Source organism: Anser brachyrhynchus (genome assembly GCF_964034855.1).
Source record: "Anser brachyrhynchus genome assembly, chromosome: 15".
NCBI classification, from domain to species: domain Eukaryota; kingdom Metazoa; phylum Chordata; class Aves; order Anseriformes; family Anatidae; genus Anser; species Anser brachyrhynchus.
In genome coordinates, this window is record NC_137733.1 from 17,419,382 (window position 1) to 17,446,218 (window position 26,837).

Sequence of the window (26,837 nt, forward strand, 5' to 3'; positions counted from 1 at the left end):
CCAGTAGTTAGAAAATGGGAAGGTGGGGAAAAGCTTTTCTATTTGATCAGCCCTGTTTACAATGTGAAATAAAGCCACAAGTGTGACTACACAGTTAGCAAAATAGCTTGCCCTAGAAACTCAGTGCTGACAGTTAGCACATACTAGTGCTCTCCTACCAGTTTGTTTTCAAGCAGAAAAACTTTTTATTTTTTATAACATTTTATACAAAATGTTCTATGCTATACACTATTCTGAAAATAATGGATCCATGGATCATCCCCCATGTAACCAAACCCCACACCCCAGCAGGGAGGAATTAGGCTGCATCGAAGTTATTGCTGTTCAGAGAGGAAGGCCTCGCGCAGGGGCTCCTGGGCCTGGGTTCCCCTTGGCACTGCCAGCTTACAGCAGCCGTGGGGAGCTCCACGCAGCGAGGTCTGCAGCCGCTGTGTGTTTGGGAGGAGGCAGAGCTGCTGCCACATCAGCTCCCAGGCTGCCCGCAGGCCCCACGGGTGCTTCACCCATGGCCAGGCTTGCATGAGACAGGGGCTTGACCTCAGCCCCAGGAGGTGTCATAAATCAGAACGTCCATGGGAAACGCGCCCTGGGCAGCACGCAGCTGTGAGCCTGGGCTGCTGCCGTCGCTCCAGGCCTGGAGGAGCTGGGGGGCTGCAGGCACAGGCCCGAGTTCAGAGAGAAGGGATCAGCAGGGGAGAAGAGGTTTCCCTCTTGCTTGCCTTCCTTTATGTCCTGAGAAAGCTGCCCACAAACAGCGGCACGGCTCTTCTGCAGTACAAACTGCCCCGGTCTGAGGACTAACGGGTATCTGGCCTAATGGCAGGCTGCTGCTCACCGGGAGGGAGAAAACCTTTCCCTCAGCCAGGCTGAGATAAAAACACTTCATTATCAGGATTGTGCTGGAGGCCTCGAGCCTCCCTCCAGGGCTGGCCATGCCGTGCCCTCTGCAGGCCCAATGCAAAGAGCACGACCAGAGCCCTAGGAGCAGATGCTAAACGCTGATCTGCTTGCCCTCAGCTGGGATGAAGGAACTCATCCAGCATCAGGACTGCTGTGTCGGTCCTCCTGGTCACCTCTGTGCGTTAAACACACGCTCAGACAGCTCTTCCACAGGCACACAGCCCAGGAAGACCCACGGGAACGACGCGCGCTGATCCTCAGGAACGGCACGCTGGCTCCGCGCCCAACGCAGCAGTCAAGCTGCTCCTTCAGCTACTCCCAAGAAAATGCTTTCAATGCCTTTTTTTTTTCCCCTGACTTCTCAAAGTACTGTCTGTGCAGTAGAGCTATTCTGTTCTCTGACAGAAGGGTCTTCAGGCTCCTGAGCCTGACCACGGCCCTTGGGGCTCAGCAGACCAAGGAGAGCCAGCCCATGCACATCGCTGCCGGCCCCCGCTGCCCGCACCCCTGTGGGCACCGGGTCCCGGGTCCCAGACGCCCCCTCCCCAGCCAAGGCAGCCGTGCACAGGGCAGACGGATGCTGGGGAGCCCAGGGCCGGTGGCAGCGCTGGGCTGCTGGACAACGGGCACAAGGCGGGTGGGCCGGGTGCTCTGAGCACGGCGCCTCCTGCCTTCTCCTCAGAGAGATGTCCCCCGGAGTCCCTGTGCCCAGCGGCAGCCGAGCTCCCCGGCGGCCAAGGGCCACGCAGGGACCCCAGCAGGGGCTCCTCGCAGGAGCCCCCTTCCCCCTGAGCCGGGGCAGGACAGGGCACAGGGGCTGCAGCACAGCAGCTGTGGCTAAATCCTGTCAGAGACCCCAAAAGGGGCAGTGCCCCGGCAAGCGCTGCTTCAGCTGCAGAGACGGGAGACGGGCGCTGGCGCCCCACCTGCCGGGAGCCTGGCACCCCGAGGAGCGGCGGCCGCGGCCCCCCGCTGCCGAGCCCCGGCTCGGTGCCCGCTCACCTCCCCGCGCCTCCTGGCTCCGGGACGTAGTAGGGACGGAAGAGCCGCTCGCGGGCACAGAGCCGCATGGTGCTGTGCGTGTGCAGCAACAGCCGCGGGAAGCGGGAGGTGAAGTACTGCACGAAGCCTTCGGGGACGGAGCCCAGCGCCTCCTGGACGTCGGCGGGCAGCTCGTGGTAGTGATGCTTCTGCAGGACAGAGGGCTTGGTGAGGGGCGGCCGGCACGGCGTGCAGCCCGGCCGCGGGGCAGGGGCCGTACCTTGTTCCTCATGGCCCGCAGGAGGTCGCGCACCGAGCCGCCCTTGTAGGTGCGGAACTTCCTCAGGTCTGGGGAGAAAGCAGAGCAGAGGCGCAGCAGCGTGGTGAGTGCCCGTGGGAAGCCAGAGCCCTGCAGGAGGCCCTGCTCTGGGCACAGGTCACTGCCCTGCTCTGCCCTTCCAAAGGCTGCATCTTTATCTCCCCTGGATTTTTGGCTCCTGGACACCTGGAGGGGCCTCATGGCCAGTAAATGGCACCAGACCCAGAGGGCTCCATTCCCTGCGTGCTTCTGCATGCAGCAGGAGGGCACCGCGTGAGCCCAGAGCCTGTGCTCTTACCTGTCTGCAGCGGGAGGGAGATGTGCATCCTCCAGTTCGTCCTCACCACCGAGCGGCCCCCGGCCTCCAGCGCCGCCACGATGGCCCCCTCGGCTGGCTCCTTCTCGATGCGGTCACTGACGTCCTGCGCCAGAGAGCAGGGACTGGGACGGGCGCTGGCACTGGCTCTGGTCCCATGCCCGCCCCGGCCAGCACCAGAGCACAGAGCTGCAGGGATGGGGGGGGACACGCAGCACATCCAGCATGGGAGGGGTTGTTTAGTGCTGACCCCAAACTGGGGGAACAGGGGAACACCCCTTGCGAAAGTAGCTCAAAATGAGCACGGTGAATACACGTGGCTGTTTCCAGCACTTTTTCAGACCACCTGCAGCCCACACGGTGCCAGCTGTGCTCAGACCACACCTAAAGGCACTGCCCAGCCGGACTCAGCACTCTCACCTGGAAGAACTGCAGCTGCTTCTCTGCACTCCAGAAGAAGGGGTGCATAAGGACCACGGGGGCCGAGGGGCGCTTCTGGGGCTCGCCACTGATCATTGACACAATCAGCTCTCTTGCAACGACCTTGTCTTGAACGCAAAACAGGAGAGCGCGCTAAGCGAGGCCGCAGGGAGGACGGGGCACGCCGCACAGCCTGGCACGGGGCGGCTGCTGCAGGCACCGGTCTCCGGGCAGCCTCACCGTGCGCCTCCTCCTGCAGGCAGGGCAGCTGGTAAGCGCCCGCCAGGATGTTGGCCTGTCGCCGCAAGCTGTCCCCGAACGGGTGCTGCCCTCCCGACACCACGTAGTAGAAGACGCAGCCGGCTGAGAAGATGTCCACAGCGCACGTCTGCAAGACACAGGCGGGGAGATGGGACCCTCGCGGCAGAGGGCGAGGAAAGCTTTACACCCCCCGCTTTTCCACTCTTCTACGTGAACGCCCGGTCGTTAGCTACAGCTTTAGCCAGGCAGCAACACCGAGACACCGCGGCACCGCTGGTAAGTGCAAGGCGCACGGGCTCCTGCCTGCCAAGCTTTCCAGGGCAGGGACGGTCTCTCCCTAGGCCAGCGATGCCCCCCAGCACCTCGGGTCCTCATCAGGGAAGAGGTTTTCAGGGACACTGACACAAGCCAGGACTCCACAGCCAGATGAACACGGGAGAGCTGCTGCTGCCTTAAACGTCTGTGCAAGCTGATCCTAGCATGAGGTTACGTGAAGCGCGTTGCCAACAGCAGCCTGTGCCCTGCCAGGCCCATCAGCAACCAGCTCCCAGCAGAAACAGGATCGATCCCCGGGGCACGCAGATGTCACCACCACCACGCGCCCCACGCTTCCAAGCACCAGAGCCAAGTGTCGGAGGGCCGCGATGGGGCTCCGGCCTCGCCAGGCCCCGGGCTCTGCCTCTCCACGGCGAAGGGGAGGACAGCAGGAGGCGGCTGCTGCCCGGGTGGTGCGCACTGCTGCTGCACTGGGGCTGGCTTTCGCTCTCAGAGCTCCGGTCTGAATTGTGCATTTCAGCGGCACACCGCAAGGCTGCTGCAAGCAAGGAGGACGCTGCAAAGAAAGGCTCAAGGAGCACGCTAAGCAGGACGGAGGCGCCCACGGCTCACTGACGGGGTTCTCCTTCGGGGCCTCCTGCAGCACCTCAGGCGCAATCCACCCCTCGGTGCCGGGGATGCCGGAGCGCAGGCTGAAGCTGTGCCGCCCCCCCTGGAGCTTCTTGCACAGGCCGAAGTCAGAGATGACGGCTCGGATCTGCCCGTGGGTGTTCGGGACAGAGATGAGGATGTTACAGGGCTTCAGGTCACGATGAACTGCAAGAGACAGTTCGCAGCATTACCCGCAGGCGTGGCCCCGTGCCGCAGGGCTGATGCCGGAGGTGCTGCTGGGATGAGCAGGGCTGCAGCACACCTCGTGCACGCCCAGCCGCTCCCAACAGCGACTGGTCCGAATGCTGCAGCGCCGCGGGCTTGGCTGGGGACAGGACACAGAGCCCACGCACGTGCACCGACGCAAGGGACGCTGCCCTCTTACCGATGTTGAGGGAGTGCAGGTGTGCCAGGCCTGACATGGTCTGGTGCAGGACAGACACTGGGTCCAGGCTGCGCCGATTGAAGCTGGGGCTCTCCACGTACTGGGAACAGGGAGACAGAAAGATGTGCACTGGGGCCTGAGGGACCGGACAAACAAGGCAAGGCTGGGCAGGAGAAACTTCTCGCTAGGCTGACGGAGGTGGAAGGAGATGAGTGTTCAGATGTACGAGCCCTTTTGGAGGCCATCCCGTGCCCGAGGCCTGCCATCTCCAGGCTGACCAGCCGGCAGCTGCAGCCCATGGCCCTCACTGCGCTCCCCCCCAGGGAGGGCTCCCAGCCAGAGCTGCCGGCTGCACGCCGTGCTCGCCACGCGCAGCCCCGGCTCCTGCAGCACCTCGCTAGCGGGGTGGGTGGAACTGGGAGCCTGCCCCTGGGGACCAGCTGCGCGGCGGGGACGGGGCAGGCAGGGCCGGTGGGCAGCCACCGGGCAGCAGCCGCGAGGTGCGAGGTGCAGGCTCACCTCCTGCAGCGTGGCAGAGCAGAGCTCGATGGCGATGTAGTGGAACTGCTTGTCCCTCTCGGTGCAGAAGTAGCGCACGACGTGGGGGTGCTCGTCCGACTCGCGGAGCAGCTGCACCTCCCGGTCCACCAGGTGGAAACACTCGGGCAGGAGGCGCTTCACGGCCACGTTCCGGCCATCGAAGTGTCCCCTGCGTGCAGATGTCCGGTGATGGCAGCGCCCGGCACCAGGCAGAGCAGAGCCCAGCGCTGCAGAGGCACGGCCCAGACGGGCTCTGGGCGATGCCAGACCCATCCCTCAGCACCCTCAGCACGGGAGCGCTGCCCGGAGCCACAAGCAGGCAGAAACCTCTGCAGCGAGCAGGGCACCAGGGGTTCAGGTGAACGTTTTTGTAGGAAAACAACGTCCCTCGCTTTTTACTGTGGTTGGCCCTGGGGAAGGCGCTGCAGGCAGACCCACAGGAACTCCCCTGCACACCAGACCCACCAAGGGATCGGGCTGCCTGCGGCGGGCAGGGCCCAGCCTGCTCCCGACAGCGCGGGGCAGCGGAGGGGCAGGGGCAGGCAGGGCGGTGTGCCAGCACGGCCAGCTGCCCCCGCTGCCCCCGCTACCGAAGGCCACGAGCCCAGCTCCCCAGGTCGGTTTGATAAGGGCTGGGTAAGGGGAAGGTGGCAACCCCCTCACAAAAACCTCTGCACTGCGCGGATGCCAGGCGGGGAAGGCGCCTGCCGCAGAGCTGCGCTGGTGGCTCCCAGGCAGAAGTGGAGGGAGGCCTGCGCGGGCGTCCCAGGTGCCACCCACCTGAAGACAAAGGTTCCTCCAGCTCCGTGGCCCAGCACATCCTTGGGGTTAAAAGAAATTTTCCCAACTACGATCACATCTGGTTCCACATCTGCAAAGACAGGCATCCTTCAACCTTTAAGCGTTAGTCCTATATGAAGGACATCCATTTCTTTAACCACCTGCTTGTCTCTTGGTCCCTACAACTCCCAAACCTCCTCTGCAGCCCACCCCTATCCAACACCAGCGCTGGCATCTCCACGCCCTCAGCTGCGGTTGGAGCCATCCCATCTGCAGGGCCCCTCTGCTCCTGCTTTGGATGACACCGCCTGCCCAGCCTCTTCTCAGCCTCCACGAGCCTCGAAGCCGTGGATTTGTTTTTCTGAGAGGTTCCACGTTGTAGAGGAGGAGACGTGGACATTCCCACAAGGGGCTGCTGGCCCGCAGGACAGAGCACCCCTCGCTGCCTTCCCGCTGCCACCAGCACGCACCTCCAGCAGCCGTCGGCGCAGCTGGCTCCAGGCCGACCACCCCGTTGGCTGGGTCCTTCAGGTGGGCAGCGGGGCCCGAGCTCTGCGAGAGCCGAGACGTGCTTCCCTGGCCCCCCTCTGGCTCCCCGGGCTCCCCAGAGACACCCTCGCCAGAGACCCGGGGCGGGAGCAGCATCTCCTGCTGCTGCTGCTGCAGGAGCTGAATTTGCTTCTCCAGCTGCTGCTGCTGCGCCTCGTGCTGCCTCTGCAGTTTCTGGAGCACAAAGAACAAACGGCCTCAGCTGCTGGTATCCCTGCGGAGCCCAGGGCACCGGCACTGCTCCGGCACAAGCAGTTTCCAGCCCCACAGCAGGCAGGCAGGTGCGGGGGTCAGGAGCCCACGCACCGTGAGGAGCAGCAGCAGGATGCCCCCACCCAGCAGGGCGCTGCCAAGGCCGGCCAGCACCACGTCCCAGCTGCCGGACTCTGGGTACACCTCCACCTGCTCCCTGCTGGCGTCGGATGGAAGCTGCCCGTCGCTGCTCCGCACAGCCGGCTCCTCCACGCTGCTTGGGGCCAGGAACTGCAACACGGGGGGGGGGAGCACCGGGGCTATATGGCAGGGACCTCCAGGCACTCAGGCTTCGGGCTCCCTCCCCTCCCAGCCGACCCCCGAAGCTGGGTGGCGCACAGGACCCTCCCGGTGCCGTCCCCACGCCGGCACGCATCGCACCGCCCTGGATGGCCCCGACCCTTCTGCGGCCCCGCACAGCCCAGGGCTCCCCCGTGCAGAGCAGCGACCCAGCGGGGCCCCGCCGCTCACGTTGTCAAACACGGTCCTGGCCGGGGAGCTCCGGGGAATGATGGTTTCTGTCGTCCTCCTCAGGTTCTCCGGGAAAGCTCTGAGCATCGTGGTGTGGACCACAGGAGGCAGCTCGTGGTGCCCTGGGGCGAGAGGAAAGCAGAGATAGCCACCACCCGGCCTCTGGGCACAGCCTCAGCCCACTCATCCGCGTGGCGTGGGCTCGCCAGGCAGCTGTGGCGTCCAGGGGAAGGGCAGCAGGAAAAGCCACGGCTACGGCCTGCTGGCTCCGGCCCAGAGATGGGACCTGGAGCAGCAGCAGCCAGCGGAGAAAGGCACGGGACGAGATCCCCTGCCCTCTCACGCTGCACTTGGCCTGGGCCGCTCTGAGACATTGGCTTCATTCCCAAACACACCGCCACAGCGGGGCCTCTCCTGCCACCTCGCTGCAAGTGCGGCCATGGAGCAAGCCAGCTGATCAGCACCGGTGTGCACGGCCCTGCCGGCAGCACCACAGCCAGCGGCACGGGAAGCGTCAGGGCCCCTGCACACCCCGATGGGGAGGGGTAGGGCTGTGACCCCAGGCAGAGCCATCACGGTCCCTGGGGATGAACCGCAGCCGTGCTGCTGCCACGCCACGGAGCGCCCTCACGCCATCCCCTGGGGCCCGCCGCGGGTCCGCACCTATCAGGAGCCACTGGTTGCGCATGGAGGTGATGCTGCCCTGCGGGTACTTGACGTCGGTGCTGGGAGTGATCTCGCACTCTCCCGACTCTCTCATGGTCACGTCGTCTGTGGTGGGGCCATCGATCCTGGCCAGCGTGATGCCCTGCGGCTGAAGGACGGAGCAGTGGGGACGTGCCACGTACCAGGGCTCCCCCGGCACAGGGAGCCCCGCGGGGCAGCGAGGACACTCACCACCAGCGCCACGCTGTCGTGGACCAGCGAGGTCAAGGCGTAGAAGCTGGCCGCGTACTTCCCCACGTAGAGCGCAGGCCTGCAACGCGGGGAAAGCGTCAGCCCCCGAGCGTGAGAGGTGTGACCCCACCAGTTGCTAGAGCCAGGGCCCACCGGCATCCCCAGTGCCGCCCTCGGGCTGTGACACCAGTGGGTGCTCTGCCTCAGAACGAAGCCGCCCCCGCCCGGAGCCTCCCCAGCAGGGCCCTGCAGCCGCAGCCCCCTCCCCGCAGCCCCCCGGTCACGTACAGCAGCTGGGTCTTGGTGGCCGTGAAGTCCTTCACGGTCTGGTAGCTCCCCCTGATGAGGTGGATGTCCTGCGAGTGGAAGGTCAGGTAGCGCAGCGTCTCCATGGCCAGGTTGAGGTGGGGGACGCGGCGGAGGCTGTCTTGGTGCCACAGGTAGATGCCGACCACGGGCGAGCCGTAGTTGTGCGCCCACAGGACCTCCCCGCTCTCCTTGTCCAGCGTCACCACCAGCCCGTCCCCGCTGGAGGCGAAGTGTGACATTTCTAGCCAGAGACAGACGGAGGAGGCGCTGCAGCGGCTGCCGGGCAGGAGCGCTCCAGGGAGACCCCGCGCGTCCTGCGGCAACCCAGGGTGTGCTCCAAGGGACACGGGTGACTGTCCCCGGGCCAAGGAGGGCTGGCCGCGCCAGAGGGGCGCGTGCCACTTGGCACAGAGCCGTGGCCCCGTCTCTGCCACGCAGGCGAGCGCTGGCACGGCACAGCTGACCCTGCAGCCGCTTTCCCCAGTGACCAGCAGGGCCTGGTGCCGCAGGTGCCCGGCCAGGGGCGAGCAGCGACTCACTGTAGGGGTAGGACTCCTCGCAGAGCGGCGCCGAGTAGTCGGAGTAGGTGGCGTTCCAGCGCAGCTCCCGCGACTTGGTGTCGTACATGGTGATGACGTACTCTGCGGCGAGAGCAGGGCCGCAGGGTCACAGCGCGCCACGGGGACGGCGCCTCGGGAGGGGGCAGCGGGAGGAAACGCCGAGCGCCCCGCTGCCTGGGGCGGCACGGAGCCAGCCCAGCCCCGGCACGTCGGGATTGCCGAGCCTAACAGCGGGGCATGCTGCTGGGGAAGCCCAACCTCTCCGCCCCCTGCCATTTCCAGCAGGGCCTGCCGCTGGCAGCAGGGGTCACGCAGCCCCCCCTGGGCAGCCCGTGTCCCCACGGGGCGGGCAGACAGCCCAGCACCCTCCTCCTGGGAGGACAGGTAAACGGCGAGGAAGACTGGCTTACGGGTACGGCCGATGTAGAGCAGGGGACTGGAAGGGCACAGCCCGTCCGAGGCCTCCGTCGAGAGAGTGGTCTGCTTCTCCCCTGACTTGGGGTCCACAACGAACCAGGTGTCCTGCTTCTTCCCTGCGAACGAAAGCACATTCTGCCGTAAGCCTCCAGAGCCCCGCGCTCCTCTCCTTCCCTGCAGCCGCTCCGCCGGGCCTCCTCCCCACCTCGCCCCGTCCACGGACACGTTTCCACCAGGTCCCCACTCAGCCTCTCCCCCTCTGCACCCAGCCCCTGGGTGCGTGTGCTCGTGCTTCGGGTCAGCGCCTGCCCGCGTCCCGGACAGACCCCCCGCACCCCGGGCAGACCCCCCAGCAGTGACCAGTCCCTGCCCCAGGGCTCTCGTACCTGTGTAGAGCACGCCGTCCGAGCTGCGGCACGGCGAGGACTGCACCAGCTCCGGGATGGTGAACGGGAGCTTCTGCAACACAGACACCGAGTGGCAGCGGTGCCAGCGCAACGTCCGCGTGGGCTCAGCCCCCTGCCTCCAGGGGACGTGCTGCCGGGGGGGTCCCCCCTCCGCACCTGCCTCCACGGCCCACCCCTGAGCTGGACGGAGCGGCGGGGAAGGAAACGGAGCGAGCTGTGCTGGCCCCACACCGCTAGGCTGACACCGCCAAGGTGACGAGGGCAAGCAGGAGCCACCGGACGCCCCGAGCCTGCCCTGCCCAGCCCCGTGAAAGCAGAGAGGGGCGTGGGATGCAGGCAGCCCCCCGCCGCGCTACTGACCATCAGGCCTTCTTTGTTCTTCCCTCCCAGGATGTACAGGCTGCCGTCGTTGGGGTCTGGAAGAAATGCCGGTCTGAAGAGAGGAGAGTGAAAGGTGAGCTGTGCCCCACTGCTGGGCACATGCCAACGGCTAAATAGGGGACGCAATGAAGAAACCCCTTCCGCAGCGTGCTGCAGGGTGACTCATATCAGCGCTTAACCTTCCCCGGAAACCTCTCGCTCTGGGTCTGGTGCGGGACGTACCGGTCTGCCTCAGCACCGCACCTCGTACGAGCGCTCTGCGCCTGCCGGCCGTGCTGCCCTGCTGCCCTGCCCGCCTCAGGAGCTCTGTGCCCTCCATTCCCCCTGCAGCTTCACAAGGACTTAGGGATTTTCCTCAATTTCCTTCCTACGCTTTGGTGCGTGGTGGCACGGAGAGCTTCTGGGCTGCTTGTTGCAAGGCTACCCGCTCGGCCGCAGGGAGCAGCTGTCCCTTGTCACACATGAGGTGGCAGCAAAAGGGTAGGTTTAAGACAATGCTACAGCACAGCCTAGAAGTCTAATTTCTCTAAGGGTCTGGGTTCTTGCTGTGAATCTGTTGGGTCACCAGGGCAGCCTTGCTAGTCAGCACCTCCGGATGCCTCCTGCACAGGCTGTAAGGCCCACAGATAACAACCTGCACTGCAAAGGGCGCCCCGTCCACGTGAGAGCAATACTCACTCTGCAACATAAACCGGCACCTGCAGAATGGGATCTGAAAAAGAGAGCGAAACGTGTACGTCAGCAGCCTGTCCCCGGGCCAGGGGCAGCGTGGCAGTGTTTACCGCGCGCAGCCATGCGCCGGCACGCTCGCTGCAGCCCGATTTGCATTTCAGGCCCAGAATAGCCCCAGCCAGCAGCAGGGACCTGGCCCGCAGCAAACGCTCCCCCCTGCCAGCAGCCGTGCCTGGCTGGAGCCGTACCCGGCAGCTCTCCCGGCTCCGCAGAGGCCCCGGTGGAGGCGCACCGCCAGCCCCCGCTCGCAGCCAGCCGGGCACCCGGGCTGCGAGCAGCCCCCGCTGGGCCCATCCTCACCGTCCTTCAGGGTCCACTTGATGTCACCTGTGCTCTTGCTCACGGCGTGGAGGTTTCCATCGAGCGTGGATATGAAGAGCAGCGTTTCTGGGACAGTCACAGCGCTGCTTTTGAGGCACTACGGACAGAAAGGGGGCCCTCAGAGTGCTGCGGGCCTGGGGACGAGCCCAGGGCCGTGCCACTGAACTGCTCCCGCTGCTCGCCACTGCAGCACCCGGCTGCAGGGAAAGAGCCCAAAGGTCCCTCCTGGTCCCAAGTGAGGCGGGACTTGCCAGGAGAAGGGTTTATTCCCTTGCACTGCAATCCCATCATGATTTACAGCCAAGCTTCCAAGGCAGATCGTACAAGAACCCAAGTACACCAGGCTCTCACATTTATTTCTTGAACAGGTACTTCCCAGCCTCTGCTCCTGGACAGAGGCTGTACAAAGAGGCAACAACAACACGAGGAAAGCCAGGCTTCTCCCCAGGAGGCTCGCATTTTGTCCACAGACACCATAACCCAGCTGGAAAAGTTTCAAGAAATTCCGCAAACCAAACAAATCCGAAAAGCACAGTTAGGGAGAGCTTTTGTGCCAGGTTTCTCAACAAACCAGGGTATTAAACCTGCTTATTCCTTCAGCCTCGGCGACACGGGACACCGGAGGGACCACGCCTGCTAACCGCTGTCCAGAGGTGCTGCGTTTTACCAGCCGGTGGCAAGAAGCGCGGGCAGTGCCACCGGCTGTGCTCGCAGGCAGCTGCACGGCCGCGCCACGCGCCGTGGGTGCTGCGGGTGCCGGCCGGTGCTCGGTGCCGGCTGGGAAGCCCCAGGGCAGGGCGGCTCTGCCCCCCGCTCCCCTGGGGCGCTGCGTTCGCGGGGATGGGTGCGGAGAGGCTGCGCCCAGCCGTGGCTCCCGCTGCCTCCCTCAAGGTGACACGAGCGGCCCCGCCGCCCACTCCTTCCAGAAACAAACTGGCCGGGTGACTTTTCATGCCAGAAGCACAAGGAACGCCAGCCCAGGCCTTCAAAGCTGCACGACGATGAGAGAGCGACTGCAAACCTGCTCTGGAAAGGGGAGCTGCCACTCCCACGTGCGGTGCCCACGTCGCAAACGCCAGCTCACCCGCGGTGCTCACACAGCAGCCTCGCCCCGTCAGCAAACAGGAGAGCAGCAGGCAAACAGCACGGGCGGAGAAACGGCCGCCGGGAAGGGCCAGCGCAGCGCCCGGGCTCCGCACCGCCAGCGGCTGAGGTGGGGGGGCAGGGCTCACCCCGCGGGCCCCCGACGGATTTGGGTTGCTCTGTACGCGGCCATGGGGGAATGGATGGAGCACGCCACTGCCTCGGCTGCTCCCAAGGGCCCGCAGCTGATGCGCGCCCCATGGCCCTGCACATTTCCCCCCTGCCTCATGCCTGCTGCTCATCGCATCCTCGAACACGGAGCGGGCACAGGGCTCGGCCCGAGGACCTGGACAGGTGAAGGAGCAGGAACCGGCACAGCCCGCGCCAGGCGGCTCTGCTACACGCGAGCACGTGCCCGTCCAGAGGAGGAACTGGCGACAACAGAGCAGCCACGGCACAGCGGGGCCGAGAGGTGCGCTCTCCTGGAGTCCCTGGCTGCTGGAATTCCTGCAGCAGCGGCACAAGCAGCAGCCGACGGGCATCGCGCCGCCTGCCCCGCAGCTGCACCTGCTGCTCCGAGCACACTTCACAGCCACTCCCCTGCCATCAGCCCGCTCCTGTTATTTGCCCTTCTTCCTGCTTGATCTGTAGGTGGGTTCAGAGCCAGCGTGCCAGCTCCCGCTCTGCCCAGAGGACGCGGGGGGCAGGTGGCGGAGCGCAGCTGTTTCCTGCTGCTTTCCTCCAGCACGGCGCAGGCTCGCCACGTAGGCTCGCCCCGGCCTCGAGGGATGGCGAACGGCTGGCGTGGCCGAGACCCGCCAGCGGACATCCTCCAGTGTGGGTGCATCAGACTGTAGCCCAATACCTAGTGCTGAATTCGTGGTGTGGCCACCTGCACGGGGACCAGAACCGAGACCGCCAGCCCCCGGGGCAGGGCCCTGCAGCCGGCACAGCTGCAGCAGCCTCCGCTCTTCCCCCCTGCTTCGCAGTTTCTCCCATCTCTCCTTTTTTTGGCGGCAGGGCACCCAACCGAAGGCCCTGCTGCCCAGCCCCGCTCCCGCTGCCCACCCCAGCAGCCGCTGCCTTTTCCCTCCTCCTGGGGGGACCCAAACTCAGCCCCCGGCGCCGGCTGCCAGCAGCGGTCCCGCCCAGGAGCGCGGCCGCTGGGGCCCTGGGGCCGTCCCCTGCCCCGTCTGCCCTCACGCCCGAGGAGCGGCGCGGCCGCGCTGCCCGAACCGCTCCGGGCCCCGCTCCGCCGCCTCGCAACGCCACCGGCCACGGGCGCTGCCAGCAGGACGCGGCCGGGCAGCCCCGAGGGGACGGGCCGGGGGCTCTCCGGGAGGGGACCCCGAGGGGACGGGCCGGGGGCTCTCCGGGAGGGGACCCCGAGGGGACGGGCCGGGGGCTCTCCGGAGGGGACCCCGCGGCGACGAGCAGGGGACGACGACCCCGCGGTGGGCGCCGCGCGCGGCCCCGTCAGCCGGGGCGAGCCGTGCGGGTCCGCCCCGCTGCGAGCGGCGGCAGCGGGCGCCCACCCGGGCAGGGGGAGGCACCGCAGCCCCTTCCCCGCCGCCCGGCTCAACGGCAGCGAGCGAGGGCGGCGGGGCCCTGCCGCGCCCGCCCGGCTGCCGCGGGCACCCCCGGGGGGCGGCGCAGCCCGGCGGGGGTCCGCGCACCGGCGGGGTCCCGGCTCCCCGCGGACCCCCGGCGCCCCCCCGGCCCCGCCACCCGCGCTCCCCCCCCCCGGGGCCGTCCCGCAGCCGTACCTGGCGCGGCGCGGCGCGGAGCAGCAGCAGCAGCAGCAGCGCGGCGGGGCCGCCCATGGCCGGGGCACGCCGGTGGCGCGGGGCCGGGCCGAGCTCAGCGCCGCGCCCCGGAGCCAGCGCGGCCGGGCGGGACCAGGATGCGGCTTCCTCCCCGCCGCCCCCCCGGCCCGGCACGGCCCGGCACGGCCCGGCCCGGGGAAGCCCTGCCCCGGGGGGGCTGCAGGAGGCGGCCGGGCCCCGCCCGGGAGCTGCCGCGGCGCTCCTTAAGGGGCTCGTCCCAGGGCAGGAGGGGGGCGCTGCCCCCGGCCCCCCGCTGCTGCCGCTCCGCAGGCGGGCACGCCGGGGCACCCGAGCCAGAACCAGCACCCCGTGCCGCCGGCTGGAGGCGTTACCGCCTCCTCTGGGCTCTGCTGCCGCAACAGCAGGACTGAACCGGGGCATCCCCTTACCGGTATTAAGGGAGGGGAGGAAAAACTCCCGAAAGCCGTAGCAGACACGGAACAGCACACGTTAAGCGTTCAAAAGTCGAGTCCGTTGTAAGCCCTAATAATGGGCCGGGCTTCTCTCGAGGATCTGTTTTTGGTGGGCTGCCTGTATGTGAACGGAGAGCTGAGCCCGCTCAGCACGGCAAGGGCACGCTACAACACAAAACAAGAGCGAACCCTGTTTGCAAACAGGGACCCGAAGCAGCGTTGTCCTGTAACTCGGAGCCTTTTTGCATGAAGCGATGGATGGCAGCAATAAACACACATCACCATCCCGGGAGAGAGGCGCCAATAACGTCAGAATTAACAACGAGCCCTGATTCCTGGGGATTTCTGTGTACGTCCTTCTATACAGAAACAAAGTGCAAACTCACAGTTGTTCATACTGTAAGAAGTCGGTTAGCACGTACAGAATGCTGAAACACTCAAACACAGAAAGAATTAATTATCAAACTTTAATTCATAAGACTAATATTACAGAATAAAACAAATAGGATAACCAGTCAAGGTTACACTTAAAAAATCCAGCAGTGCAAATCTAAGACTAAATAGTTGTCATCTCCCCCTCCCCAGAAATAGGCAATAGATTATTTAAAAATACCATAAAACATGGCACTTACATATTTCATTTAAAATAAATCTGCAGTGGACAAAAACATCTAAGACCTTCTTTCCTTGAAAACAGACAGACAGAAAGAAAAGAATGAATTGCTTAGAACATGGATAAGACATAGTGAACTTCCATGAGCCACAGAAAGCAAATCCTTGGCTAGAAGGTAAAATGGCCATCTGGTTCATACAACACTTGCCACAGCTCTCCTGGTCCCTTTCTTCCTTCTCCCCAGTGACTGGGACATTAACTGGCAAAACAAGATGCTAACCACCTGATTCTAATAGGTGGCAAAAGGTCAGAGTACAAAACTTAAAATGGAAACAGTTCCATTGGAAAATAAAGTTACAAAGGAAAAAGAGTAAACAAAAGAAGGAAAATGTTGAAAACAAACCTTGCTCCGCTGAGTTGGCACAGCAAGAACCGGAGCGCAGAGCACGGAGCCTGGGCTCTGCTGAGAGCGTGCCTGGGCCCTGCGGCTGCACCGCCGGCACCCGAAGGGAGCACGGAACAGACCACTGCCAAAGCAGGGCACCCGCACGGCGTCACTGCAAGTGAACTGGTTGTCTTTGGACCTTAAAGTACGAAGCAATGGGTACAAACAGCGTCAAGTATAAAATTTAACAGGCTGTGTGCGTGTGTTGCCAGCTATAATGTATTGCATGCTAACAGTTCGCCTAGCTCTTTTAATTCGGATCACCCTTTCTTTTTCATGATCATCCTTACTTTAGTTACACGTTTCTCATCAAACCGTGTCACTGATGGACATTAACGATTTACTTTAATCTTAAGCTTGATATGAAAAACCTGCAAGTAATACAAGATTTTCACGCAAGATGCAGTCTATGTTCAAACCCACACAAGGTTTAATGATACCCTTTTGTATTCCTAACTGAATACTAACGCAGGAGCTGCTCACACAGAGTGCAGAAACAGGTGGCAGAAGGAATACCAAACTCTCGACAAGGAGAGGAACAAGAGACCCGCAGCAGGGGGCACGGGGATGTGGAAGAATGGCACGGAGGTGCAGTGTCTCAGCTCGCCATGGGCAAACGGCTCCGAGCAGCTCCGTAACCGCAGCGGTCTCCTCGCGGGCAGTTACTGCTCCTGCACGCCGCTGGTGAGCGGAGTGACGACGGATCGCCTGGGCATCGGCTGCCACCTCGGCGTGGGGACACCGCCTGCGGCCTGCTGGAACCCGCATCTGCACGCCGGGTGCTCTGATCACCAATCAGCAAACCCAGCGAACAGCGGGTGTGATGCTGGAAGGAACAGTACCCCAAAAACAGTGCTCACGGGGAGTTACGTCAATATCCAACAGGGATCTGATCTCCGCAGAAAGGCATTACATCGTTATTTATGTGAAATAATTCAACTTTTGCATAGGAATCACCACAGATGTTACTATAAACTTCCTATGGAAGAGTACACGTTGGCTCTCAAAACATCTTCATCAGCCAACTTAAAATTCTGACTGCATTTGCACTTTACTCACAATATTTGTGTCTTACCGAGGACTAACCACCACATCCTTCCACAGAACCATTTCTTATGGCAAGTCTGCTCTGGAGAGCATCACAGTTACCAGAGAGTAAAATCCAAAATCAAGAGAGAGGCTAGGGAACGGCTCCCTAGTTGGACGAGCTGTGACACAGTGCAACTAAAGATATTAAATGTTTTCTTAGATGTTAATGATCACTAATACCAAGAATCACCTTGGAAAAACGGGTATATACCAGAAGATACCAAGTTCCACGATTCCAAAAGAGAAAGGATTTTAAAAGCGATGCTGCTAAGTTCAATAGGAAAATTCATGTCAAAGAACTCCCCAGAAACTTACTAAATTAAGCCAACGAACACCAGTTAAAGCGTTTCAGATAAGTATCACTTTCCTGTATTTTAATTCAAACTTTGCACATAGAACAAAAAAAAAAAGAAAAAAGAAAGTTCAATTTTTCAAATCAAATTCAACTAGAAAAGAAGTACCTAAACAGGACCATGTTAGATCATCTTAGTTTATAATATTTTCTTCACATTTAAAGCTGCTTTGTAACCACCGGTTTTTATATTCCGTTTCTTTTGAGATGATCTGTTGTACCTGGCACAGGATGCAGAGCACTCAGGAGGGGATGCTAACTCCTGCAGCGCTCTGCGTGCCCAGGTGCCCTTCTCGCCTCGACAGCGCTCCGGGCGGGTACGCGCCCTCCCGCGGCACCAGCAGCACTGTACTCACCCGAGTTAGCGCATCGGACACGGAAGCCACGGCAGCTCTGGGGAAGAGTTGGAACTAAGATACATGTCCTCTCAGGGAGCAAGCCAATGGAAGAACAGGAAAGGAAAATGGAGTATGAATGGATGTACAGACAGGTCCGAGCAAGTCAAGTAGCAAGTGGAAGCTGATAATCACAGAACCAACGACACAGGCAAGTGCAAAGGTGAAGCCAAGTGACAGAAAGAAATAGTGTCACTGATTATCCTTATATACCATATACATACAACATAGGATGCGGTACTGTAGTGCATACACTTCCCACCGGGTACTGAAATGTAAATTTAAGCCTTAACACCAGGATTGGCAATTAGAAAATAGTAAGAGTGATAGCTGCATTTAAGTTGTAGTTACACCTCCAATTAACTGACGCCAGCCCCTCTGTCTGCATTCACTCGCTCCGAGCGCTCGGAAGGGGTTGTTCTGGGGAGCTGACAGCACGCCTGCAGGGATCGCTCCCGTCTCCGTGCGTTTACGTCAAGACACACTGCTGTTGGCTTGTATACAGAAAGGAAATACCTCAAGCTACAAGAGTAACGAGCACATCACTAGTTTATATGTAGGATATGAAACACCTTAAAAGTCGTATTGCATGGATGTTCTAACTGAAAGTACAAAACAAAAGCTGCTCATGTTGCCATCAAGAGTCTACAGGTAAACACGCAACCGTAACACACACCATAAAATGAACGCTTTTCTGAGTCTCTCAAAGAAAAAAAATAAATACTCGTTTGGGAATTTGCACCTGCTGAGTTTCAACTGGGCTATTTCAAGGAAAGTGAAAAAAGGACGTGGAATATATTAAGCTCAACTATTGGTAAAAGGATATTTCTAAGTGAGTTTCACAAAATGTTGAGCTACTTGTATTTTTATTAATATCAAGCCCACAGTGTTACAAAAAAAAAGTGATCTGTTAGATGCAGGTTTAACACACAGCAAGACTGATTCAGTCTGACTGCACGATACAATCTGTTACGGTTGTGCACCTTTTCAGGACTGAAAGGTCCATTCAGAAAACCTGAGATAAATGGCACGTTAATTGCTGAGATGACACAGAACATCACAAACCAAAGGCAAGGAGCAGTATTTCAGACAGACCTAGATGCAAGAACTTACTGTAAACTTGAGCAAAAGAAAAGCTGAAAGGTAATTTAAATTTCAAAAATTAGTTGCTAGATAGATATCCCTCATTTGGTAAGATTCACTGAATATGATACTTTTAAACTTTCAAATGCAGGTCACAAAAGACTACTGCGGTTATTTAGAATGGGAAACGGCATCGGAGCTTCTCTCTCCCGCCTCTGCCCTCCTCCCAACAAAAAACAAGACAGGAAGGTCTCTTTGGTTCGCCTCCTTTGCGAGATTCGTGCTACTCCTTCAGCACACTCACACCAGACAGCGTCAGGTAGCGCACTCTGGAGTTTTTGTTTTTCCTGCCGGACAGGTAAGTGTCATACCGACAGCTGCAAAACGGCTCCGGACTGCAACACGCACAGTCAAGAGAATGCTCCTAAAATGTAGCACCCCAGGCAGGAGGTAAAAAAGGAGCAGAGAGGTATGCACGGGAGAGGGAAACAACTGAAGTGGCATGAAATGGGACGGTAAGCAGCACTGGGTCACGGTGATAATAAAATACCCACAGTGGTATTCACCTGCTCCAGACATGCCACACAGAGTACCAACCCAGGGCTGAGAGAGAGGGAGAGAGAGCACACGGCATCTTTGGGTTTAAGGAAACAAAATCAGAGGTTTGCTACCAAAGATTCAAACCTGAAATAAAAGGGCCAGCAGAATATGGCTTACTAAACATCAATTTTGCATACTGTTTAAAGTTTATTATTTAAAAACCGTTTCTGAAATTCTCAGTCACAACCAAGTAACTAAATTAAGTTTAATGCTTGTAACTGAAAGATTATGAAAATATCTGTTTTTGTTCAAACCATGTAAAAAATCCTCGATAATACACTGTAATATTTACTTTTTTAAACTAAATTGGAAGATCAACTCTCAGCAGATTTAAGTGTATTACACACGGTATTTTGTGAATTAAGATTTATTGATTTCCACTGTATTTGCTTTAAATATGGTTGAAGCTGACTGCAGAAAAGGGATGGTGAAATTTAAGTTAAAAGTAAACTAATGGTGAAAGAACATCACCTCTGGCTTCCATCAATGCCTCGTTTATCATATTTTATTAATAAAGTTCCAGGACTATCACATCCAGGGATGTTGGAGGCCTCTCCCAGCAGTGTCCTTAGCTTTGTGTCATTTTCCTGTGCCAGAGGTGAGCGTGCTTTCAAAAATACTGCCACTTTCCCAGCACCGTGTCTTTGATTGCATCAACATATTGAGTTGGTACCCAATAGACCCAGTAGTAAGATGCTTCTGTTGGGCCCAGCTGAAATGCCTGCAAAGTTAAAAATGACAACGTTTACATACGGAAAACAGAACAGCTTATACCAGACAGACTGCACGTACGTCTTACCCCTACAAAAACCAAACGAGTCTGCTATACCTACGGCCTCTTTCAAGGGTGTTGTATGCACTACACATATTTGGTATGCAATTAAAGGAAACATTCCTCTGAGAAACAACTGCAAAGAACCAATTAAATGATGAGCTCTTTCCTTTATCACAGCTGCAACAAACTCTCTTGGCCAGTTTCAAGAACACGAGGAACTCATGGACAGAATCTAATGCATCCCCGAAGATAAGTCTCTAAAGAAATTATGCTCAGAGTTAGGAAGCCAAACAGAAACTAAGACAACGAACATGATTTAATAAATGAAATCTCAGAATTTTAATTTGTCTATCTAAATAGACAGAATGTCTTATTCTCTTACTTATGCACGTAGGAATAGCAGAGGAGCATTACGGCATGCCGATAACCTCTACCCTTGTTTTAGAATGATTGTTGTATTATTTTTGGAAGAGGACATTTTCTTATATTGGTGATCAAAAAACAAATATCTGAGAGAAGACTAGATCAGCTCCCTCCTGCAGACAATGGTTATAAGGTACAGCATTTCCCCTTTCTTCCCCTAAAGAAAGGAAGCAGACTTATACAAGGAAATTACATCAACTTTAGAAGTTAGTTACTGCAATTCCTGTAGAGTACATTAAGCAAAACCTCGAAAGAAACAGCCAGTAGAATTAGCACTGCTCTTCTTAAGTGCGTTACTTTTCTATAACCAATACCAGTTTTTCAGAAAATTAAGCGTGAAAAAATATTACAGAATCAAATCACTTTCTTTTTTAAACCACCAGCAAGGCCTGTTATTTATATAAATAGAACAGAAACCAGAAATTAAACTGGATACAGGAAAATATCGCTAACATTAAGAAATCATGCGTTATAGCATGAGTATTTTTACACTGCTGTAACAGTCACGAGATGGAGGATGTTAAATGGCACTACCACTCGTGTGAGATCAGCCCAGAGTTCCACAGAGTAGCAGATATCCAGCACGCCACCCAAAATATTTACATTCTGACAGCAGACAATGTTGACATTGTGACATTCCACAACACACGAGGCTGGTATTGCTATCAGTCCCAGACTTGCTCTAGTTTGAAAGCCTTCCTCCTGCACATTTGCACGAAGTAACTCGGATGATATTATTAAAGTAGAGACATTACTTACCATCATGTGATAATCTTCGTGTCCTTCAATAGGTTCACTCACCACATTTTTAATGGACCCCATGGGTAACTTTTCTGTTCTCTCTACATTAAAATTGATCAAAGTATTATTTCTGGTATATGAGGAAGATGTATGTCATGCTAACGTCAAATACCACCTCCGTTATTTCCAAAAGCTCCTCGGGTGTCAGCAGGCTTTCCCACTAGGGTGATCTTTGGGTATCTGCTGCTGAGAGGAACGTCTTCCACATTATCCATACAGCCCCCAGCTGGTGCGCGAGTAATGTAAAGGAATCCCAAACTGGACCGCACAGTTCCTCACCTTTTGATGTCTGCATCACAGCAAGTACTTCAGTGTACCTGATTTGGGCCTTAAATTCAGTGAGGAAATTTCATGTTTCTCCCTAAGGAACTCCACTCTTACCAGCAGGATTGCTGACCACAGTGAAAGCTGGTCCAGGTGTAAGAATATTCAGGACTGTCAAGGGTTATACTACGCTCTGCAGAAATGACAAGGCTGAAAGAAGCTGAGGCAAGAGAGGCTGGCCAACCCTTTGAAGTCTAGTTCTGGTTTTAACCCGAGGCAGTGCTCAACTCTTACTATAAGAGCGCAGGCAAGGAAACATTCATGTGTAAGTAGGGAAAGAAAAAAAAAGGGAAACTGAAAGAAAAAAGATGACTGCAATTACGTGATAGACTTAGGAAAGCCAGCCAGAAGCAACCAACAAGACTGACAAGGTGATCGTTCAGAGATTTTCTGTCTGTTACGTCCCCACTTCTTTCTGAAGACCTAACTCCAAGAAGCTTCCTTTCATTTCCAGCTTTCTGTGTCAGCCTGAAATTACCTTCTTGCACATAAGACAGAGAAAACCATACACTGAACAAAGAATTCCCTGGATCTACATAATAAATTCTTGTGAACCAGAAAAAAAGCACTTACTTAAAAAGGTAAACGGGGAGATAAACATACTCAGTCTGGGCTCTAAAGACAAATATTCTCTATCTCAGTGCTGTAACTAAGCTGACTGTAAACTATCGCTGTGAGACTTGCAACTCCTTCAGGAGTGAAATCCTACTTTGCACTCATTTACCATCCTGCAATTGAATGACTTCTCGCAACACCTCAGCAACAGACAAATCCATGCTACCAACGACTATATGAGAAGTATACAGAGCAACTGAGAAACACGTATCCTTATCAGCCCTCAGGCTACAAAAATGTACAGTGTGATGTGGGAAGCAACGGGAGGCTGCATACGGGACAAATCAGTTTCAGTTTTCCAAGACTGCCAAGTTAAAAAAAAAAAAAAAAAGAGCCACAACAACAAAAACTGTGTTAACAGCTACTTGTATTTATTCTAGCCCTTATGCGCTGGCATCTACCGTGAATTTCTCAGAGCAGGAAGTTTTCCTTTCACCAACAGCCAGCAATTATAACCAGTCCCTAAAGGAAGTAAGCTGCTGCTAATTTGGGGAAGTAGGGAAACAGGTTATATTAAAGACAGAGGACTATAAGAAAAATCAAATTTCAAAGCTTAAGAAACACTAATCTAGAACGTTTCAGAAATACTGAATTTAAACTGGTCTAGAAGGTGAGGGAAAAGGATTAATTACCTAAATACTACTCACTTATTTAGAACACGTTATCAGTAAGAAAAAAAAAAATCTGCCCAAGCTATAGAGGAAAAAATACAGCGGCTCTGTCAGTTAGCCTGAGAGATCTCGCTGCAATTCGTACCAATGGAGATTTTAAAGACAGGAAACCTTCAAGTTCACAATCAAGTCTGTCCTACATAGGAAAGGTCAAAAACTTTCGAGATTTCTGCTTACTTTGGAAATAACGTAGCAGCTGGAGGTGCCATCCAAAGCTAATATTACCGTCCAATTAGGTTATTTTACTGGGACAGTGAGCAAGCACTTCTATTCTTCTTGCTCATCAATATAACCTTGCCCCATCCTGGTCAAACTAAAGGCTTCCTTTGGAGGCAGGGGGATTATCTGAGACGTCCTCAGCAATGCACGTTATCACCACAGCACTTTCAGCTCCTCCTGGCACCACTCAAGACGGTAAACTGATTCCTCTGCACAGCAACACATGCCATAGTTTCTGCAGTTGTACGTCGCTGAAACAAGACACCCAACTGATTTTGGTTGGAAGGACAAATAACGACAGAGATGCCAGCACTCCTACTCTTATTCCCAGCTCTACGATTCTCTTTTGAGCCTCAGCCAAGTCATTGAGCCGCTATGTGATGCTGGCATCGAACCAATGTTTATGAAGTACTTTCGAGATACGTTAGAAATGCCAAATATTGTAATTTATATTTGGACCTATGAATAGCGGATTGGAACGTAAGTCTACTGGCACAACCGAACTCATGTTTTTCAAGAACAGAAATAAAATATCAGCCAATATTCGATAACACGAGAGAATGACATCTGAGAAGCAGCAGCAAAATTTAGTTCTGAGGTAATAAAATAACAATATTATTCCCCGAACACAATTTAATCGCATCAGAAACGTTCTAGCTCACACAATTCACTTATACACCAAACGTCAATAATTCATCTCAGAATTTTAGAGTCGCTCACCTTTTGTACCAATCCATAGCTGGTCTTGCTCAAGTTTGAAGGTCAATCTTACTTTCCCCCCTGATTTGTTGTACATGCCAGATAACGGCACTGTTGGCAGGCGCTCCTGCAAAAAAAGCAACACAGTAAGTCGCGGTGAAACGCTCACAGGAGAAGACGTCCTTTTAGCTTTTTAAGCATAAGGATGATCTGTTTTCGCAGTTTTCTACTACGACAAAAAAGGAGAGGTAGAGCCATCAAAGAAAGGTCTCAAACCACAGAAAAACCCCTCACTTTTCTAACTGCGACAATGTCTCACGTACTCATTTACTTACCTGAACACCTTTAACAGAAGGCATCACATCATCTGGTTTTCCTTTATCCAATACTTTTCTGTGTTGCTACAATGTAAAAGCAGAAATTAGAATTTACAGGAACACGACAGAATTGTTCACGTTACTTCTAACGCACCCTGAACTGACCATAACCCAACAGCGCCAGGAGACAGTTAAAAACTATTCAGTCGCTTATCACACAGGAAACAGTTAATTTTCAAAGTTAACGAGCACTTCCTAGGAGAGTCTAAACAAATTACATAGATGAATAAAATCCCAATATAACGCAAAGGGTAACGTCCTTTGTGGGATACACATATACATTATATATATATATATAAAACCCCACGCCTCACTTTAGCATCATACATGCTGAACCACATCGTTGGCATTTAGCAAGACAGTTTTAACAGTCAAGTGTTATGTTCAGTGAATGGCAGAAAACCCTTTACATCTGACAGTGCAACATACCGCAACACAGCAGCAAACCAGGCCAGATTAGAGCAGTAGTAACTAAGAAAAACATGCTCACAGCTCGTAAGTTGCTGAGTACCTTTAAACAATGATGGGACTTACAGTGAACGTGAACTATGATAAATTACAGAAAAACAAAAGCACGTCTCATAAAGGTTGCAGATCAACGATGCGCATTTTAATTTTTATTTAAATTTATTTTGAGAGAGGTTGGTGATACCTTGAGCTGAAAATCCTTTATCAGCCCACCACGCTACAACACAGCCCCAAAAGAAGCCTGACTGCACTGCGCTTCGCTTCCTACTAAGAGGCAATGCTTCAAGACGCGAGAGGAAAATCGAACAACCACATTCCCTGCGGCGCTCGGACAGCTGAGGGAACCGCTCTCTTGGCGTCCATTTAAAGGCAGTTTTAGAAATCAAGTTCTTGTGTGTCAACCAAAGTTAGTTAGTTTTTAGATACAATTAATCTTGGCTGTGCTTGAGCTAACAACCGCGAAACGTTTCCCTTATTTAACGTTTCCTGCCCGAAACGCTGGGCTGTGCCTGGCAGCAGCACAAGGGGGGCCCTCAGCCCCCGGCTGCGCTGTGCCGGGCGTTTCCCTGCTGTGAGACCCTCTCCGCGCGGAGCTCGTCTCGTCTCCCTCGCCTGTGCCAGCCAAAGCCCCTGCCCTGCTCCGAGGGCCCCAAGGCGGCCGCGGAGCCCCGCAGGAGAACCGCCCGAGCCCTGTGGCTCTGCCCCCCCCGGGATTAGGGAGACGCCAGCAACCTTTTGCCTGCAGAGCGGCTCCTTCTTGTTCTCCTCAGCCTTCACCTCCTGCTGGGCGGCCTCTTTGGGCGTGTTCACCGCCAGCACGTCGTTGATGGTGGAGCCCACCACCATGATCTTGGCTCCGTTCGTCACCTTGATCTCTCGCAGCGTCTTCTCCTCGGGCAGCAGCCCCTTGAACATCACCTTCTGCATGGCGGGCGGGAGGCCTGCGGGCGAGGCGGGGCGGGGCGGGGGTTACCGGGGGCCCGGCCGCGGCGCGGGGCGCGGGGCCGCCCCCACCGACCTGTGAGCGAGTGGATCTCCTGCTTCAGGTCGGCGCCGGTGCCGTCCAGGCGGAACTTGACGTCGTACTTGTTCTTGTTCCAGATCACCTTCAGCTCCACCAGCTCCTCGCCGCCCTCCGCGGCGCCGCCGTTGCTGACAGAGGCCGGGGGGTGCCGGCGCCCCTCGCCATGCGGAGAGCGGCCCGCGGCCGGAGAGCCGCCCTCCCCGCCGCAGCCCGCGGCCTCCGCCTCCATGCCCGGCGCCTCGGCACCTGCGGGGAGCGCACGGGAAGGGACGGGAACGGACGGGAAGGGAAAGGAAGGGACGACGCGGCGCGGCTCGGCACGGCGCGGCACCGACACCGGGCGCGGGCGCGACCACGACCACGACCGCGGCCGCGGCCGCGGCCCCGGCCCCGGCCCCGGCCCACGGCCCCGGCCCCGGCCCCGGCCCCGGCCCCCGCCCCGGGCGCCCGGCAGCCCCCGGCCCCCCCGTCCCGCCCGGGCCGCCCGCTCCTACCTGGGGCGGCGGCGGCCATGATGATTGTGTACAATCTGCCGCGGGGCGCGCCGGGAAGCGCCCGCCGCCGAGCGCCGTGGGCCGCGCCGGCACCCGTAGCACGGCCCCGCCCCGCCCCGCCCCGCCCCGCCCCGCCCCGCAGCCACCTCCCCGGCCCGGCCCGGCTCGAACCTGGCGCGCCCCGGCGCTAGGACCCCGCGCGGCGACAAGGGGGCGCCGGTGCCTTTACGGGGAGCCCCGCCCCCGGTGCCGGCGGCCGCGGTGATTGGCCGGGCGCTGCGGACGGAAGGGGCGCGGCCGGATGGAGCCGGCGCTGAGGGCGGAAGTGGTGCGGTGATTAGCTGGGAACAGAGGGCGGAAGTGCCGTGAAAGGTGGTGTCGACACTGAGGGCGGAAGCGCTCCGTGATTGGCTAGGAACCGAGGGCGGAAGTGGCGCCGTAATTGGCCGGGAGGTGCGGGCGGAAGTGGCGTGCAGTGCGTGCCGTCCCTGAGGGCGGAAGAGGCCCCGTGATTGGCTGGGAACAGAGGGCGGAAGTAGCGTCAGGGAGTGCCGTCGCTGAGGGCGGAAACACGCCGTGATTGGCTAGAATTCGAGGGCGGAAGTGGCGTCAGGGAGTGCCGTCGCTGAGGGCGGAAACACGCCGTGATTGGCTAGAATTCGAGGGCGGAAGTGGCGTCAGGGAGTGCCGTCGCTGAGGGCGGAAGCACGCCGTGATTGGCTAGAATTCGAGGGCGGAAGTGGCGTCAGGGAGTGCCGTCGCTGAGGGCGGAAACACGCCGTGATTGGCTAGAATTCGAGGGCGGAAGTGGCGTCAGGGAGTGCCGTCGCTGAGGGTGGAAGCACGCCGTGATTGGCTAGAATTCGAGGGCGGAAGTGGCGTCAGGGAGTGCCGTCGCTGAGGGCGGAAACACGCCGTGATTG

The 26,837-nt window shown here is 57.6% G+C and overlaps 2 protein-coding genes across 3 annotated transcripts; both read right to left on the reverse strand.

Moving 5' to 3' along the window:
* Window positions 1-161: 161 nt before the first annotated feature.
* On the reverse strand, window positions 162-14,762 carry ERN2 (endoplasmic reticulum to nucleus signaling 2). Of its 2 annotated transcripts, XM_080556908.1 has the most exons (22): window positions 13,975-14,762; window positions 11,105-11,222; window positions 10,751-10,784; window positions 10,052-10,124; window positions 9,671-9,743; window positions 9,278-9,400; window positions 8,847-8,948; window positions 8,287-8,548; window positions 7,999-8,077; window positions 7,765-7,915; window positions 7,102-7,223; window positions 6,685-6,861; window positions 6,300-6,552; window positions 5,830-5,920; window positions 5,029-5,218; window positions 4,510-4,609; window positions 4,090-4,289; window positions 3,177-3,324; window positions 2,937-3,064; window positions 2,499-2,622; window positions 2,162-2,229; window positions 162-2,090 (listed from the first exon to the last, which is right to left on the reverse strand). In XM_080556908.1, the coding sequence occupies exons 1-22, from the start codon at window positions 14,413-14,415 to the stop codon at window positions 1,899-1,901; spliced, it is 3,249 nt and encodes a 1,082-aa protein (XP_080413034.1). In that variant the 5' UTR covers window positions 14,416-14,762; the 3' UTR covers window positions 162-1,898. The 2 variants fall into 2 exon arrangements, 1 of the variants encoding a protein (XP_080413034.1); XR_013939696.1 differs by lacking the exons at window positions 162-2,090; window positions 2,162-2,229; window positions 2,499-2,622; window positions 2,937-3,064 and having other exon boundaries at window positions 3,191-3,324; window positions 3,601-4,289.
* Window positions 14,763-14,900: 138 nt separating this feature from the next.
* Window positions 14,901-26,065, reverse strand: UBFD1 (ubiquitin family domain containing 1). Its single transcript, XM_080556920.1, has 7 exons — window positions 25,915-26,065; window positions 25,415-25,666; window positions 25,129-25,337; window positions 23,887-23,952; window positions 23,573-23,678; window positions 20,982-21,064; window positions 14,901-19,745 (listed from the first exon to the last, which is right to left on the reverse strand). The coding sequence occupies exons 1-7, from the start codon at window positions 25,931-25,933 to the stop codon at window positions 19,635-19,637; spliced, it is 846 nt and encodes a 281-aa protein (XP_080413046.1). The 5' UTR covers window positions 25,934-26,065; the 3' UTR covers window positions 14,901-19,634.
* Between the last annotated feature and the right edge of the window lie 772 nt (window positions 26,066-26,837).

Bases quoted from the DNA above. Each gene is read 5' to 3' on its own strand.
- ERN2 (XM_080556908.1), bottom strand. From the start codon at position 14,415: ATGCCCCGGTTCAGTCCTGCTGTTGCGGCAGCAGAGCCCAGAGGAGGC. The intron at 10,125-10,750 runs GTGAGTATTGCT...TCCTCTCTTCAG, and splicing joins GTGCCGGTTTATGTTGCAGA to ACCGGCATTTCTTCCAGACC. The intron at 8,949-9,277 runs GTAAGCCAGTCT...CTCTCGCCGCAG, and splicing joins GCTCTACATCGGCCGTACCC to AGTACGTCATCACCATGTAC.
- UBFD1 (XM_080556920.1), bottom strand. The intron at 21,065-23,572 runs GTGAGCGACTCT...ATTTTAATGTAG, and splicing joins GCTATGGATTGGTACAAAAG to AGAGAACAGAAAAGTTACCC. The intron at 19,746-20,981 runs GTAAGTAATGTC...TTAACTTTGCAG, and splicing joins ACGAAGATTATCACATGATG to GCATTTCAGCTGGGCCCAAC.